General features: G+C 43.4%; 3 protein-coding genes and 1 long non-coding RNA gene across 6 annotated transcripts; 3 read left to right on the plus strand and 1 right to left on the minus strand.

The window, feature by feature from the left end:
- The first annotated feature begins 3,754 nt into the window (after window positions 1–3,754).
- On the plus strand, window positions 3,755–6,170 carry LOC134026627 (uncharacterized). The gene is made up of 5 exons (XM_062469515.1): window positions 3,755–3,766; window positions 3,925–3,997; window positions 4,185–4,769; window positions 4,923–5,079; window positions 5,984–6,170. The coding sequence occupies exons 1-5, from the start codon at window positions 3,755–3,757 to the stop codon at window positions 6,027–6,029; spliced, it is 873 nt and encodes a 290-aa protein (XP_062325499.1). The 3' UTR covers window positions 6,030–6,170.
- LOC134026206 (uncharacterized) lies at window positions 5,093–5,516 on the minus strand. Its single transcript, XR_009931342.1, has 2 exons — window positions 5,385–5,516; window positions 5,093–5,294 (listed from the first exon to the last, which is right to left on the minus strand). It is a non-coding gene; the product is annotated as an uncharacterized LOC134026206 (long non-coding RNA).
- Window positions 6,171–7,435: 1,265 nt separating the features above from the next.
- LOC134026196 (uncharacterized) lies at window positions 7,436–11,700 on the plus strand. 3 transcript variants are annotated; one of them, XM_062468711.1, is made up of 4 exons: window positions 7,436–7,633; window positions 10,372–10,528; window positions 10,744–10,958; window positions 11,122–11,700. In XM_062468711.1, the coding sequence occupies exons 1-4, from the start codon at window positions 7,588–7,590 to the stop codon at window positions 11,571–11,573; spliced, it is 870 nt and encodes a 289-aa protein (XP_062324695.1). In that variant the 5' UTR covers window positions 7,436–7,587; the 3' UTR covers window positions 11,574–11,700. The 3 variants fall into 3 exon arrangements, with proteins under 3 accessions (XP_062324695.1, XP_062324698.1, XP_062324697.1); XM_062468714.1 differs by having other exon boundaries at window positions 7,436–7,556; window positions 10,401–10,528; XM_062468713.1 differs by lacking the exon at window positions 7,436–7,633 and adding an exon at window positions 10,122–10,237.
- A 444-nt stretch (window positions 11,701–12,144) lies between these two features.
- On the plus strand, window positions 12,145–13,671 carry LOC134026628 (uncharacterized). Its single transcript, XM_062469516.1, has 4 exons — window positions 12,145–12,345; window positions 12,477–12,633; window positions 12,849–13,063; window positions 13,217–13,671. Exons 1-4 carry the CDS (start codon window positions 12,300–12,302, stop codon window positions 13,669–13,671), a joined length of 873 nt encoding a protein of 290 aa, XP_062325500.1. The 5' UTR covers window positions 12,145–12,299.
- The last annotated feature ends 2,005 nt before the right edge of the window (window positions 13,672–15,676 follow it).

Here is a 15,676-nt window from a genome sequence, read left to right on the forward strand (position 1 = left end):
CTGATGTCCTCAGCTTCTGCAGGAGTGGGGGGGCAGATGTCCCCAGCTTCTGCAGGAGTGCGGGGGCTGATGTCCTCATCTTTTGCAGGAGTGGGGGGGCAGATGTCCTCAGCTTCTGCAGGAGTGGGGGGGCAGATGTCCCCAGCTTCTGCAGGAGTGGGGGGGCAGATGTCCCCAGCTTCTGCAATATCATTGTTTCTGTAGAAAACTGAAGAAAAATACATATAAATGCAAATTAGTATATGATAATTATGAGTTATGTACATTGTTGTTTTAAGTGTCCACTTCCTAAGAACAAAATCCTAGTACGTGTACACTGATCAGCCATGACATTATGACCACTGACTGGTGAAGTGAAAAACACAGATTATCTCATTATCATGACACCTGTCAATGGGTGGGGTATAGCCTACTAGGCATGAAAGTGAAAGTTTTATGTTGTCAAAAAGTTTTATGTCTTCAAATTACTCAGATCTCAATACAATCGAGCATTTGTGGGATGTTCTGGACAAACATGTCCGATCCATGGACGCCCCACCTCGCAACTTACAGAATTTAAAGGATCTGCTGCTAATGTCTTGGTGCCAGATACCACACACACTTGTTCCGGGAGTACAACGGTACTTAGGAATAGTTTGCTGGACCCAATGTTAGTTTCCTCAAGGATCACAATGACTCTTGCTTAGAGACTTGTTGCTCTTGTTGGTTAGTGGCTTGCTAGTGCTTGCTTTTCAACAGGTACACTTGCACTTATAGCAATTCATGTTGCTTAATTGTAACTTGTTTAACTGCATGCTCTTATGGTTCTTCCCTTTGGCACTTATTTTTGGTTGTTCACAATATGTGCTTCATGTTTTGGCTACCCGCATTGTTTTTGTGGCTATCTTGTTGTTATTATCAGTGACCTATGCACTTTGTAAAGCTCTCTCTTGGAAGTCGCTTTGGATAAAAGCGTCTGCTAAATGAATAAATGTAAATGTAGCACATATTCAGAGGTCTAGTGGAGTCGAAGGGTCAGGGCTGTTCTTACAAGGAGGAGAAAAAGGGTCATACACAATATTAGACAGGTGGTCATAATGTTATGGCTTTAGGGACTCACTACAATTTATCTTATCCTGAACCTGATAAAGTTATGAGGGGAAATTACAATTATTACATTGCCAACCCGAAGTATGCCTAACACATCTGTCTACATGTCGACATATTTACATGACTATGCTCAACACATCTGTCTACAATATGTCTGCACACATATATCAACACTGGGTCTGTCACCTACTTGTCAAAGCACTGTCAAAAATGTCCTTTATGGTTTTGATGGCTGTCCCATTCACATCCATAAATTCCTGAGGACACACCACCTCAGACCAGCCACAGGACATTTTGGACTTGCGTCCCAGGAAAAGCAAGGGGACGAACCCAAGCTTATCTAATTTGTGTACCTGAAACAATGAAAGGACAAAATGTATTTGTCACTCATGCCGTTCACTTTGTTCTTGGTGAAGAGACAGGGACTGAAGATTTTTGTTATCCTACCATTAAATTGGCAGAGTTAAGGACTTTGGGGATGTTATTTCCCTTAAGAGTCGTTGCTGCCCACTGGGTATCATAGCGTTTCTTCTGTGACTCCAATTTACTTTTCATGGGCTGGACTGCTCCACACAAGGGACACTTTTTGCATGCCACCCTGATGTGGCCTTTGCAGGAGGTGCAGCTCTTTTTGGTAGAACCTGCCATCTGAAAAGAAAGTTCATTTTACTTTTGTTGTGCAGATGTGGTTTTGATTTTAATTTCCATCAGTTTATCTTTCTGGCAACCATACTATGTTAAAGGTATTTTGACAAGGCGGACATAGGCTTTAGATTTTATTATTATTGGATTATGACAATACTTAATTAAACATGACTATTGTTTAAATGTTAAACTTACTTGACAGCAGAACTTTGGTTCTTAAAAGAACCGTTGGGGCGGGCCAGAAATGGCGGGCACACAGAAGGACAAAAGGACAAGGCAGACAGACAATAAATATACAGTACAGGAAGACAGACAGACAGACAGATGGACAACAGGACAAGTAGACAAATAGAATATGTAATAGGTCAATGTTAAATAGAGATGACAGATGAATCTGAGGAGACAGGTGTGTGTTGGGGGGGGGGGGGGGGGGGGGGCAAAGACAGGGGAGGATATTGGGAAGGAGCAAAACATACAATTATAGAAGGGGAAGGTGCACACAGGGGAAGGACAAGGGAGACATAAATATTATTAGTATTTAATTAAATAACTTAATGCCTTCATGAATGCTCTGACAACGCTAGCGTACCGTTAATTAGCCATTTGACTAACGTTGCATGGCTAACATGCATTTATTACCATGCACTTTCACAAAATTAAGTTAGAACTCCACGTTGGAGCATCCCCATGGTTACCTTGAGTTTACTTGCTTAACTATTACATAATTATTACACATCTTCGGCCTGAAAGGGTGCATTTACAATAAATAAAAAAAATCTGAACATCTTTAGGTAGGTACTTACCGCCAACTTCTAAAACAATGGACGTCACTTGTCAGCGCCGTAACCAAGGATGTCACATTTTGATTGACAGGCGATTGATGAAGGTCAAGGCGTAATTCCATACTGAAAATACTGAAGATCCGTCCTGTTAAAATGCCACAAACGGGTGCTCGCAAAGCACTTCAGAATTGAGCTTTAAAGCAGAGAGCAATATGTAAATATTGTACAGTAATATATATTTTATATTTGTATAATTGTTATTGTGGATATGAATGCAGTATTTGAATATTAATTTACGATAAGCTACACAAATTTTAGGTGACATTTCGGGTGAAGCGCCACCTTGTGGTTCGGTTTTTCGTAACATAGTATACGAAATCGAGGGACACAGAAAGACGTACACTATGTTACGAATAGATTGTGAGGTCAGGTTGGTTTTTGAGACCGTGCACTGGCCATAAATTAACCATGACATTGCTTGGAAATGAAGCTTGCGCAAGTTCAGTCAGGCAAGACCGATCTCTGCACTCTGGCTTAATCGTAGTGTACACTACTCACTCCCCCCGCTAAGAACGCCCTACCTTCCCCCCGTTCCCTGGTCGGGCGGTCACTAGGGTTCAGGTCGATTAGCGCTCCCGCTATCAATTAATGGTGTCACATGATCCGTGCCTTTAAATATGATTCTCTCCCTGTGTAGTTTGTCCATGCTATCAAGTGCGCGACCCTCCACCACCCCGTCGCCGCCGTTCCTGTCTCAGTCTTCGGATCGATTGGTCGTCGGCTGCCGCCGCCAGTGTCTGGACTCCGTGGGGGATTCTTCTTCGGGCGTTGGGCAGGCGCCCTTTGATCTATATAATTCCCCATGGGGTTCAAGCTCCAAACACCATAGTACATTTATTAGTCTGTAATAAACATCTTTCACTCATCCCAGGTCTCTCCTGATTGAATTTGTGTTTATTGGTCACCTGTGACATTCCTTATAATTACATATAGAGATTTCACACATTTGCATTCATAATTCCGGACTATTAAGAGGGTCTGCATTGGTACAACAGTCTTTCTTTACGCCTCTGTCTGCTACACAGATGAATAGGTGGCCTGACAATAGTGTATCATCAACAAGCAATAATATTACAGTTCTGTAAATAATTCCACCCTCACCCAAATGGTTTTACAGTTGTTTTTATCCAACCATGTCCACACTGAATGTAATAACCAAACAAGTAAAAATAGGTGATATGTCTCAGTGGGTGAGCAATTGAATGCAAATCAAGAAAACCCAGGTTCAAATAACCCCCTGAATGTGATGCTGTATATTAAAGCTGTTCAATGAAAACCAAGATATTGTGTGTGTAATGAGGAGACAGGTATCGTCATCACAAATATACATGTGTGATCTGTTCTGTAGGTGGAGTTACAGCTCAACAAGTCACACCAGAGCTCAGAGCTCCTCAGAGTCCCTAAACAGTTCTGGACTGAGAGTCAACATGATCACATGTCTCATAGGCACAGTGATTTTCTTCATCCTGACTGGTAAATGTTATATATTCCTCTCTGAGTCATTACTGTTTGGATTAGCTAAATGTGAATGATTTATATATTGTAATAAAGTGTTTTTTAAGTGTTGTGTGTCCATGTGGTGGTAATATCTTCTCTCTGTCTGTCCAGGTGTGTGTCAGACTGTGGAGATCCACCAGACTCCCTCTGATCTCCTCAGCAGAGATGGAGATACTGTGCAGCTCGTCTGCACCCACGACCAGACTGACTACAGAGTGATGCTCTGGTACTTCCAGAAACCAGGGGACACAGCGCTCACACTCATTGGATATATTAACTACCAGAGTCCCACATATGAGGATTCATACGGAAAATATTTTACAATGACGGGTGATTTCAGTGGGAGTGGAACCAAGAATGGCTCATTGTCTATTAGAAGCCTGTCTCTGTCAGAAGATAGTGCAGTTTATTACTGTGCTGCTAGACAAGCACAGTACTGCAGATCCCCTCTGTTCTCTACAAAAACCCTCCTCTCCTACAGGAGTGGTTTGTGTCACAGAGTGAAACACCTGCATCTGAAGTCTGAATTAGATCCAGCAACATCATATCAGTACAGTCAGATGACATCACTTCCTGTTCATGCTCCAACTCCACAAAGTGATGCTAAGTCTTCAGTTGATCCTCAAGTCTCAGCACTGATGGTAACCATGATCAGACTTCTCATTGTCTTCTCTGTTCCTTTGTTCTGGATCACAGGTAATCCTGCTGACCTTACAGGACATTACACTTTGACGCTGCAACTAAAATACCTTTAAACTGTAGTGTAGTAACCTTACATGATTAATCAAATCCGTGTGGCAAGCTTTAGGGATTCTATGAATAGGTTTTACTATTTGTCTCACTCCACAGGAGTGTCACTCAGTCAAGAGGTGAACCAGACTCCCTCTACTCTCCTGGGGAAGCCAGAAGAGAAAATCCAACTGAGCTGCAGTCATAACATTCCAAGTTACTACACTATACTCTGGTACCAGCGCTCAGTGGGAGACACTGCTCTGAAACTAATAGGGTATGTTTATTACAAAAATCCCACTGTTGAGTCTCTATATCAGGGCATCTTCGATGTGAGTGGAGATGGTGCGAAAGAAGCCTACCTTCATCTCCTCAAACTGAGGCAACCTGAAGATGATGGACAATATTTCTGTGCAGCCAGCTACACAGTGGTACAGAGCTCAGCTCCGCTCTACAAAAACCTTTCAGAGATTAACAGGCCCTGTAGAACACCTGTATCAAACCACAATAACAGTAATGTACTCAGAGGAGATGGATATCGTCATCACAACTACAGATGCTACTTCTGTTGAGGGTTCTTACTTTGAGAGGATGCGATGCATGATGGGTAGTTACAGATGTTAGTCTGTAGGGGGTGGTAGACTGCTTTGAATGTGAAAGTTGTTTTCGAGACCGTGCACTGGCCATAAATTAACCATGACATTGCTTTCCACTGGTGTTTATTGGTCACCTGTGACATTCCTTATAATTACATGTAGAGATTTCACATATTTGCATTCATAATTCCAGACCTTTAATCAAGTCTAAATTGTGACAACAGTCTTTCTTTACGCCTCTGTCTGCTACACAGATGAATAGGTGTCCTGACAATAGTGTAGCATCAACAAGCAATAATAATACACTTCTGTAAATAATTCCATCCTAACCTGAATGGTTTTACAGTTGTTATAATGTTTTTATCCAACCATGTCCACACTGAATGTAATAACCAAACAAGTACAAAGAGGTGATATGTCTCAGTGGTTGAGCAATTGAATGCAGATGAAGAGATGCCAGGTTCAAATAACCCCCAGAATGTGATGCTTTAGATTAAAGCTGTTCAATGAAAATAAAGACAATGTGTGTGTAATGGGGATATGGGTATCGTCATCACAAATATACATCTGTCATATGTTCTGTAGGTGGAGCTACAGCTCAACAAGTCCTCCAGCACCAGGCTGGGGGTGAAGTCTTGTTCTGGATCACACCAGAGCTCAGAGCTCCTCAGAGTCCATGAACATTTCTGGACTGGGAGTCAACATGATCACATGTCTCATACTCACTGTGATTTTCTTCATCCTGACGGGTAAATGTTATATATTCCTCTCTGAGTCATTACTATTTAGATATGCTAAATGTGAATGATTTCTATATTGTAATAGAGTGTTGTGTCGTGTGTGTCCATGTGGTGGTAATATCTTCTCTCTGTCTGTCCAGGTGTGTGTCAGACTGTGGAGATCCACCAGACTCCCTCTGATGTCCTCAGCAGAGATGGAGATACTGTGCAGCTCGTCTGCACCCACGACCAGACTGACTACAGAGTGATGCTCTGGTACTTCCAGAAACCAGGGGACACAGCGCTCACACTCATTGGATATATTAACTTTCAGAGTCCCACATATGAGGATTCATATGGAAAATATTTTACAATGACAGGTGATTTCAGTGGGAGTGGAACCAAGAATGGCTCACTGTCTATTAGAAGCCTGTCTCTGTCAGAAGATAGTGCAGTTTATTACTGTGCTGCTAGACAAGCACAGTACTGCAGATCCCCTCTGTTCTCTACAAAAACCCTCCTCTCTCCTACAGAAGTGGTTTGTGTGACAGAGTGAAACACCTGCATCTGAGGTCTGAATTAGATCCAGCAACATCATATCAGTACAGTCAGATGACATCACTTCCTGTTCATGCTCCAACTCCACAAAGTGATGCTAAGTCTTCAGTTGATCCTCAAGTCTCAGCACTGATGGTAACCATGATCAGACTTCTCACTGTCTTCTCTGTTCCTTTGTTCTGGATCACAGGTAATCCTGCTGACCTTACAGGACATTACACTTTGACGCTGCAACTAAAATACCTTTAAACTGTAGTGTAGTAACCTTACATGATTAATCAAATCCGTGTGGCAAGCTTTAGGGATTCTATGAATAGGTTTTACTATTTGTCTCACTCCACAGGAGTGTCACTCAGTCAAGAGGTGAACCAGACTCCCTCTACTCTCCTGTGGAAGCCAGAAGAGAAAATCCAACTGAACTGCAGTCATAACATTCCTAATTACGACACTATACTCTGGTACCAGCGCTCAGTGGGAGACACTGCCCTGAAACTAGTAGGGTATGTTTTCTTAAAAAATCCCACTGTTGAGTCTCTATATCAGGGCATCTTCGATGTGAGTGGAGATGGTAAGAAAGAAGCCTACCTTCATCTCCTCAAACTGAGGCAACCTGAAGATGATGGACAATATTTTTGTGCAGCTTATATGACACAGTGGTAGAGAACTGTACTCCGCTCTACAAAAACCTTTAAGACACTATCAAGGCGCACCTGTATAAAACCACAATTAAAGGCGTGTACTCAGACGAGATGGGTATCGTCATCACAAATATACATCTGTCATCTGTCCTGTAGGTGGAGCTACAGCGCAACAAGTCCTCCAGCACCAGGCTGGGGGTGAAGTCTTGTTCTGGATCACACCAGAGCTCAGAGTTCCTCAGAGTCCCTGAACATTTCTGGACTGGGAGTCAACATGATCACATGTCTCATACTCACAGTGATTTTCTTCATCCTGACCGGTAAATGTTCTACTAAACTCAATCATTACTGTTTAGATATGCTGAATGTGAATGATTTCTATATTGTAAGAAGTGTTTTTTGTCTGTCCATGTGGTGGTAATATCTTCTCTCTGTCTGTCCAGGTGTGTGTCAGACTGTGGAGGTCCACCAGACTCCCTCTAATCTCCTCAGCAGAGATGGAGATACTGTGCAGCTCCTCTGCACCCACGACCAGACTGACTACAGAGTGATGCTCTGGTACTTCCAGAAACCAGGGGACACAGCACTCACACTGATTGGATATATTAACTACCAGAGTCCCACATATGAGGATTCATACGGAAAATATTTTACAATGACGGGTGATTTCAGTGGGAGTGGAACCAAGAGTGGCTCACTGTCTATTAGAAGCCTGTCTCTGTCAGAAGATAGTGCAGTTTATTACTGTGCTGCTAGACAAGCACAGTGCTACAGAACCCATCTGTTCTCTACATAAACCCTCCTCTCTCCTACAGGAGTGGTTTGTGTGACAGAGTGAAACACCTGCATCTGAGGTCTGAATTAGATCCAGCAACATCATATCAGTACAGTCAGATGACATCACTTCCTGTTCATGCTCCAACTCCACAAAGTAATGCTAAGTCTTCAGTTGATCCTCAAGTCTCAGCACTGATGGTAACCATGATCAGACTTCTCACTGTCTTCTCTGTTCCTTTGTTCTGGATCACAGGTAATCCTGCTGACCTTACAGGACATTACACTTTGACGCTGCAACTAAAATACCTTTAAACTGTAGTGTAGTATTCTTACATGATTAATCAAATCCGTGTGGCAAGCTTTAGGGATTCTATGAATAGGTTTTACTATTTTTCTCACTCCACAGGAGTGTCACTCAGTCAAGAGGTGAACCAGACTCCCTCTACTCTCCTGTGGAAGCCAGAAGAGAAAATCCAACTGAGTTGTAGTCATAACATTCCTAATTACGACACTATACTCTGGTACCAGCACTCAGTGGGAGACACTACCCTGAAACTAATAGGGTATGTTTATTACAAAACTATTACCGTTGAGTCTCCATATCAGGGCCTCTTCGATGTGAGTGGAGATGGTGCGAAAGAAGCCTACCTTCATCTCCTCAAACTGAGGCAACCTGAAGATGATGGACAATATTTCTGTGCAGCCAGCTACACAGTGGTACAGAGCTCAGCTCCGCTCTACAAAAACCTTTCAGAGATTAACAGGCCCTTCTGCACACCTGTATCAAACCACAATAACAGTAATGTACTAGACAAGATGGGTATCGTCATCACAGCTGCAGATGTTACTTAATTTGAGGGTTTACTTTGAGAGGATGCGAAGCATGAAAGGTAGTTACAGATGTTGGTCTACAGGGGGGGGGGAATAGATTGCTTTGAATGTAAATGTTATTTTTGAGAGCATGAAATGAGCAGAAATCAACCATGACATTGCTTTTGAAGGTGTTTATTGGCGATCTTTGACATTCCTCACAATTACATAGAGATTTCACACATTTGCGTTCTGTATCATTGCATTTGTAGAGGATTGAAATTGGGCCACTAGACATTCTGTCACAATCCAGAGTCTCTGAACCCAAACGCAGACCAGGACAAGGTAGGTGGTGAAAAAGGTCAGGAGTTACTGATGACTGAAGAGGTGTAGCCAGGTGAGCACGGGTGATGGGATGCTGATGGTGGGGAATGGTTCTGGTTGCCAGGCCGGAGTGAAGGGAAGTCCAGCGTGAAGGTGCTGAAACAGAGGAACAGGAATTAGATAAGAAAACAAGCATCAAAGAGCAACACGAACAGAGACTGACTAGCAAAACGATATAGGCTGACACGCAAGCACAACATACGAATTTGGCTAACAGGCCACAGCTTAAATAGTGTTGTGATGATGATGATCAGGACCAGGTGTGTTGATTGCTGATGAGGAACAGGTGAGAGCAGATTCAGGATCCCGCCTTGCACTCGTTGCCCGGCAACCGGAATGGGGTACGTTCAGGGACGTAACACAAAACACAAGAACAAACCAGACAGACAGACAGGGAAAACATGCTCAAGGGGATGGGGTCGTGACACATTCTTTCCTCTTTGTCTGCCTCATGGCTGACTAGTTCAACTGGAGATAGTGAGGCATTAACAAGTAATAAATAATAAACTGAGGTAAATAATTGTATGCTAACCCAAATGGTTTTACAGTTGTTACCTTATAACCTTTTTTTCCTAACACTTCCACAATTAAGTTTTAACCAGACCAGTGTAAAGAGGTGACATGGCTCATTGGTAGAGTACGTCAATGTAGGTCAAGAGATCCCATGTTCAAATCTCTCCTGAATGTGGTGCTTTGGATTAAAGATGTTCAATGAAAACATAGACAATGTGTGTGTCATGAGGAATGGGTATCGTCGTCACAAATATACATCTGTCATCTGTCCTGTAGGTGGAGTTACAACTCAACAAGTCCTCCAGCACCAGGCTGGGGGTGAAGTCTTGTTCTGGATCACACCAGAGCTCAGAGCTCCTCAGAGTCCCTGAACATTTCTGGACTGAGAGTCAACATGATCACATGTCTCATAGGCACAGTGATTTTTTTCATCCTGACCGGTAAATGTTATATATTCCTCTCAGAGTCATTACTGTTTAGATATGCTAAATGTGAATGATTTCTATATTGTAATAAAGTGTTTTTAAGTCTTGTGTGTCCATGTGGTGGTAATATCTTCTCTCTGTCTGTCCAGGTGTGTGTCAGACTGTGGAGGTCCACCAGACTCCCTCTGATCTCCTCAGCAGAGATGGAGATACTGTGCAGCTCATCTGCACCCACAGTAAAACAGATTATACAGTGATGCTCTGGTACTTCCAGAAACCAGGGGACACAGCTCTCACACTCATCGGGTATTTGAATTTTGGGACTCCAAACTTTGAAGGTTCAAATGAAGAACATTTCAATTTCGCTGGGAATCTCGGTGGTGACAAGGCAAAGAATGCCTCTCTTGTCATTAAGAAACTTAGTGTAAACAACCACAGTGCAGTTTATTACTGTGCTGCCAGCTATGCACAGTGCTACAGATCCCTTCTGTTATCTACAAAAACCCTCCTCTCTCCTCCAGGAGTGGTTTGTGTGTCAGAGTGAAACACCTGCATCTGAGGTCTGAATTAGATCCAGCAACATCATATCAGTACAGTGGGATGACATCACTTCCTGTTCCTGCTCCAACTCCAGTAAGTGATGCTAAGTCCTCATTTGGTCCTCCAGGCTCAGCAGTGATGGTCACCATGATCAGACTTCTCACTATCTTCTCTCTTCCTTTGTTCTGCATCACAGGTAAGCCTGCTGACCTTACCGGACATTACACTGCGACGCTGCTACAAAAATACCTTTAAACTGTAGTGTTGTAGTTTTACAGGAATAATCAAATCTGTATGGCAAATTTTAAGAATTGTATAAATCATTATTACAGTAATACCCTCTTCTTCTCACTCCACAGGAGTGTCACTCAGTCAAGAGGTGAACCAGACTCCCTTTACTTTCCTGTGGAAGCCAGAAGAGAAGATCCAACTGAGCTGCAGTCATAACATTCCAAGTTACTACACTATACTCTGGTACCAGCGCTCAGTGGGAGACACTGCTCTGAAACTAATAGCGTATGTTTCATACAAAAGTCCCACTGTTGAGTCTCCATATCAGGGCATCTTCGATGTGAGTGGAGATGGTGACAAAGAAGCCTACCTTCATCTCCTCAAACTGAGGCAACCTGAAGATGATGGACAATATTTCTGTGCAGCCAGCTTCACAGTGGTACAGAGCTCAGCTCCGCTCTACAAAAACCTTTCAGTGATTAACAGGCCCTACAGAACACCTGTATCAAACCACAATAACAGTAATGTACTCAGAGGAGATGGATATCGTCATCACAACTACAGATTCTACTTCTGTTGAGGGTTCTTACTTTGAGAGGATGTGATGCATGATGGGTAGTTACAGATGTTAGTCTGTAGGGGGTGGTAGACTGCTTTGAATGTGAAAGTTGTTTTTGAGACCGTGCACTGGCCATAAATTAACCATGACATTGCTTTGAATTGGTGTTTATTGGTCACCTGTGACATTCCTTATAATTACATGTAGAGATTTCACATATTTGCGTTCATAATTCCAGACCTTTAATCGAGTCTGAATTGGGACAACAGTCTTTCTTTACACGTCTGTCTGCTACACAGATGAATAGGTGTCCTGACAATAGTGTATCATCAACAAGCAATAATAATACACTTCTGTAAATAATTCCATCCTAACCTGAATGGTTTTACAGTTGTTATAATGTTTTTAACCAACACGTCCACACTGAATGTATTAACCAAACAAGTACAAAGAGGTGATATGTCTCAGTGGTTGAGCAATTGAATGCAGATGAAGAGATGCCAGGTTCAAATAACCCCCAGAATGTGATGCTTTAGATTAAAGCTGTTCAATGAAAACATAGCCAATGTGTGTGTAATGGGGATATGGGTATCGTCATCACAAATATAAATCTGTAATCTGTCCTGTAGGTGGAGTTACAACTCAACAAGTCCTCCAGCACCAGGCTGGGGGTGAAGTCTTGTTCTGGATCACACCAGAGCTCAGAGCTCCTCAGAGTCCCTGAACATTTCTGGACTGGGAGTCAACATGATCACATGTCTCATATTCACTGTGATTTTCTTCATCCTGACTGGTAAATGTAATAAATTCCTCTCTGAGTCATGACTGTTTAGATATGCTAAATGTGAATGATTTCTATATTGTAATAAAGTGTTGTGTCGTGTGTGTCCATGTGGTGGTAATATCTTCTCTCTGTCTGTCCAGGTGTGTGTCAGACTGTGGAGGTCCACCAGACTCCCTCTGATCTCCTCAGCAGAGATGGAGTTACTGTGCAGCTCGTCTGCACCCACAGTAAAACAGATTATACAATGATGCTCTGGTACTTCCAGAAACCAGGGGACACAGCTCTCACACTCATCGGGTATTTGAGATATGGGACTCCAAACTTTGAAGGTTCAAATGAAGAACATTTCAATTTTACTGGGGATCTTGGTGGTGACAAGGCAAAGAACGCCTCTCTTCTCATTAAGAAACTGAGTGTAAACAACCACAGTGCAGTTTATTATTGTGCTGCCAGCTATGCACAGTGCGACAGATCCCCTCTGTTATCTACAAAAACCCTCCTCTCTCATCCAGGAGTGGTTTGTGTGTCAGAGTGAAACACCTGCATCTGAGGTCTGAATTAGATCCATCAACATCATTTCAGTACAGTCAGATAACATCACTTCCTGTTCCTGCTCCAACTCCAGGAAGTGATGCTAAGTCCTCAGTTGGTCCCCCAGGCTCAGCACTGATGGTCACCATGATCAGACTTCTCATTATCTTCTCTGTTCCTTTGTTCTGGATCACAGGTAAGCCTGCTGACCTTACAGGACATTACACTTTCACACAACTACTAAAATGACTTTAAACTTTAGTGTTGTAGTTTTACAGGAATAATCAAATCCGTGTGGCAAGCTTTAGGGATTCTATAAATCAGTTTTACTCTTCTTCTCTTTCCACAGGAGTGTCACTCAGTCAAGAGGTGAACCAGACTCCCTCTACTTTCCTGGGGAAGCCAGAAGAGAAGATCCAACTGAGCTGTAGTCATAACATTCCAAGTTACAACGTTATTCTCTGGTACCAGCGCTCAGTGGGAGACACTGCCCTGAAACTAATAGGGTATGTTTTCTTAAAAAATCCCACTGTTGAGTCTCTATATCAGGGCATCTTCGATGTGAGTGGAGATGGTGAGAAAGAAGTCTACCTTCATCTCCTCAAACTGAGGCAACCTGAAGATGATGGACAATATTTCTGTGCAGCCAGCTACACAGTGGTACAGAGCTCAGCTCCGCTCTACAAAAACCCTTCAGTGATTAACAGGCCCTTCAGCACACCTGTATCAAACCACACTAACAGTAATGTACTCAGAGGAGAGAGAAAGAGGGAGACAGAGAGAGGGGCAGAGCGACAGAGATAGAGTGGGTTGAAGGAAAAGAGAGAGACAGAAAGCATCACTAGGGATATCATATCCTGTCTCCAACAATGAGATCCATTTACATTTAGTCATTTAGCAGACGCTCTTATCCAGAGCGACTTACAGTAAGTACAGGGACATTCTCCCCGAGGCAAGTAGGGTGAAGTGCCTTGCCCAAGGACACAACGTCATTAGGCACAGCCAGGAATCGAACCGGCGACCTTCTGATTACTAGCCCGATTCTCTAACCGCTCAGCCACCTGACCCGTTGAGTCAGATCCATGTAGCAGTGTAGGGTATCTGGTGTAGGTTAGCTAGTGTAGGTTAGCTAGTGTAGGGTAGCTGGTGTAGGTTTTCTTGTGTATTGCAAGTGGCAGATCATAATGTCTGCTCTTGTTGTTCCTCTGGCCGCAGATGGCTGTTTACGTTCTGGAACTCTGTTTGCTGTATTCAATTATGTATTTTTTTTATTGTGTTTTTTTATTGTGTGTCCACTTTAAAAAAAGAGGCCTAGGGCCCACCATCAGTTGGCTTTACTCAATAAAGGATAAATAAAAGAAATTCATTACGAATAAATTATGAACACATCAAATGGAGATCTGAATACACACACTGTGACAAGGGGGCCTTGTCAGCCATGGGCCTGGCAGCCCGTTGGCCTCGTTACCGACGCAAAGCCTCAACGAGGCACACCTGTTGCTCATCTAGCCCACTCCTGGTGAGTACAAAAGGGGACAAAAAGGGGTGATATGGTGGTTGATGTGGACATGTTTTATGCTACACAGACTCGCCCCAAGGAGAGAAGAACCCTAACGCTTGAACCAGGCGAGCCAGAACCTACGACCCGTGAAGACCGAAGAGACACGCTGACATAGTTCTCATTTTCCTTAGTACTGTTTTTGTTTTACCCCAAAAGGGGCTATTAAAAAACCTTCGGCTTACCTTCTCTCTCATGAGTCTGGCTCAGTGCTTCACAACAACCACACATCAGCACTGGTCAACTTGTTTGGTCAGCTAAATTAACTCACGGTATTCTGTAATGTTATGTCTAACTTGGAACATCACTTCCTTCTTAGCAATACAGTAATTAAACACATCCAGTAGAGAGCAGTAGCACAACACTAGCTGTGAGGCTGTAGCAGCTATAACTCTCCCACACCAGGAAGTATGAAGATCCAATAGAGTTTAGATCCCCTAGCTCCTCCCATGTCAAAAAGTTTAAAGATGAAACTGAGTTTGTGTGTTTCTAATCTACTCCCCTCTCTCTGAAGCTGACAATCACCATGACTAGAGCTCTTGTGGTGGCCTGTGTCTGGAGACTGGGGGTCCCAGGGGGAGGTTCTGTATCTTGTCCCACGGTCAGGACTGGTACCGGGTTAGAACTGTTGGGAGCTGTCCTCCCTCTCCTTTGGATCGCCACGGCATCCGGCTTCTCAACAAACTTTGTTCAACAGTCGCCACGGGAACTCGTTGTGAAGCTAGGAGATGCCATCAACCTCACCTGCAGCCACCATGATAAAAAATACGATCAGATGTTCTGGTACAGGCAGGGGTCTGGGCAGGAGCTTCAGCTCCTGGGCTTCCTGTCCTTCAAGCTACAGTTTCTAAAAAGTATGATCCAGAACACAGAAGGCGCTCCAGAACCCTTCACCATGACAGGTGACGCTCAGGCCGAGGGCTTCCTGGAGGCGTCTGCAGTGAGAGCTGAGGACAAGGCTGTGTACTACTGTGCTGTGGGTAGAGCACGGTGAGGCAGCTCCTCTCTCCACGTTACACAAAACCCCCCTCTACCGCCCCTCCTCTTCCCTTATCTCCTCCCCCTCTCTCCTCCTCCCCCTCTCTCATTAAACACCAGCCTACTGCTGAACCCAGATGGTGACAGCAGTTGTCTATCTACCACCCACTCATCTGCTAATGACAACTGAGAACCGTTCAACTGAATTCATGAAGCTCAAATACATCTAGCTGTCTCGGAAGTCACACAATGTTCTCAGTCTTCCTCTCTGTG

This window comes from Osmerus eperlanus, chromosome 9, assembly GCF_963692335.1.
Source record: "Osmerus eperlanus chromosome 9, fOsmEpe2.1, whole genome shotgun sequence".
NCBI lineage: Eukaryota > Metazoa > Chordata > Actinopteri > Osmeriformes > Osmeridae > Osmerus > Osmerus eperlanus.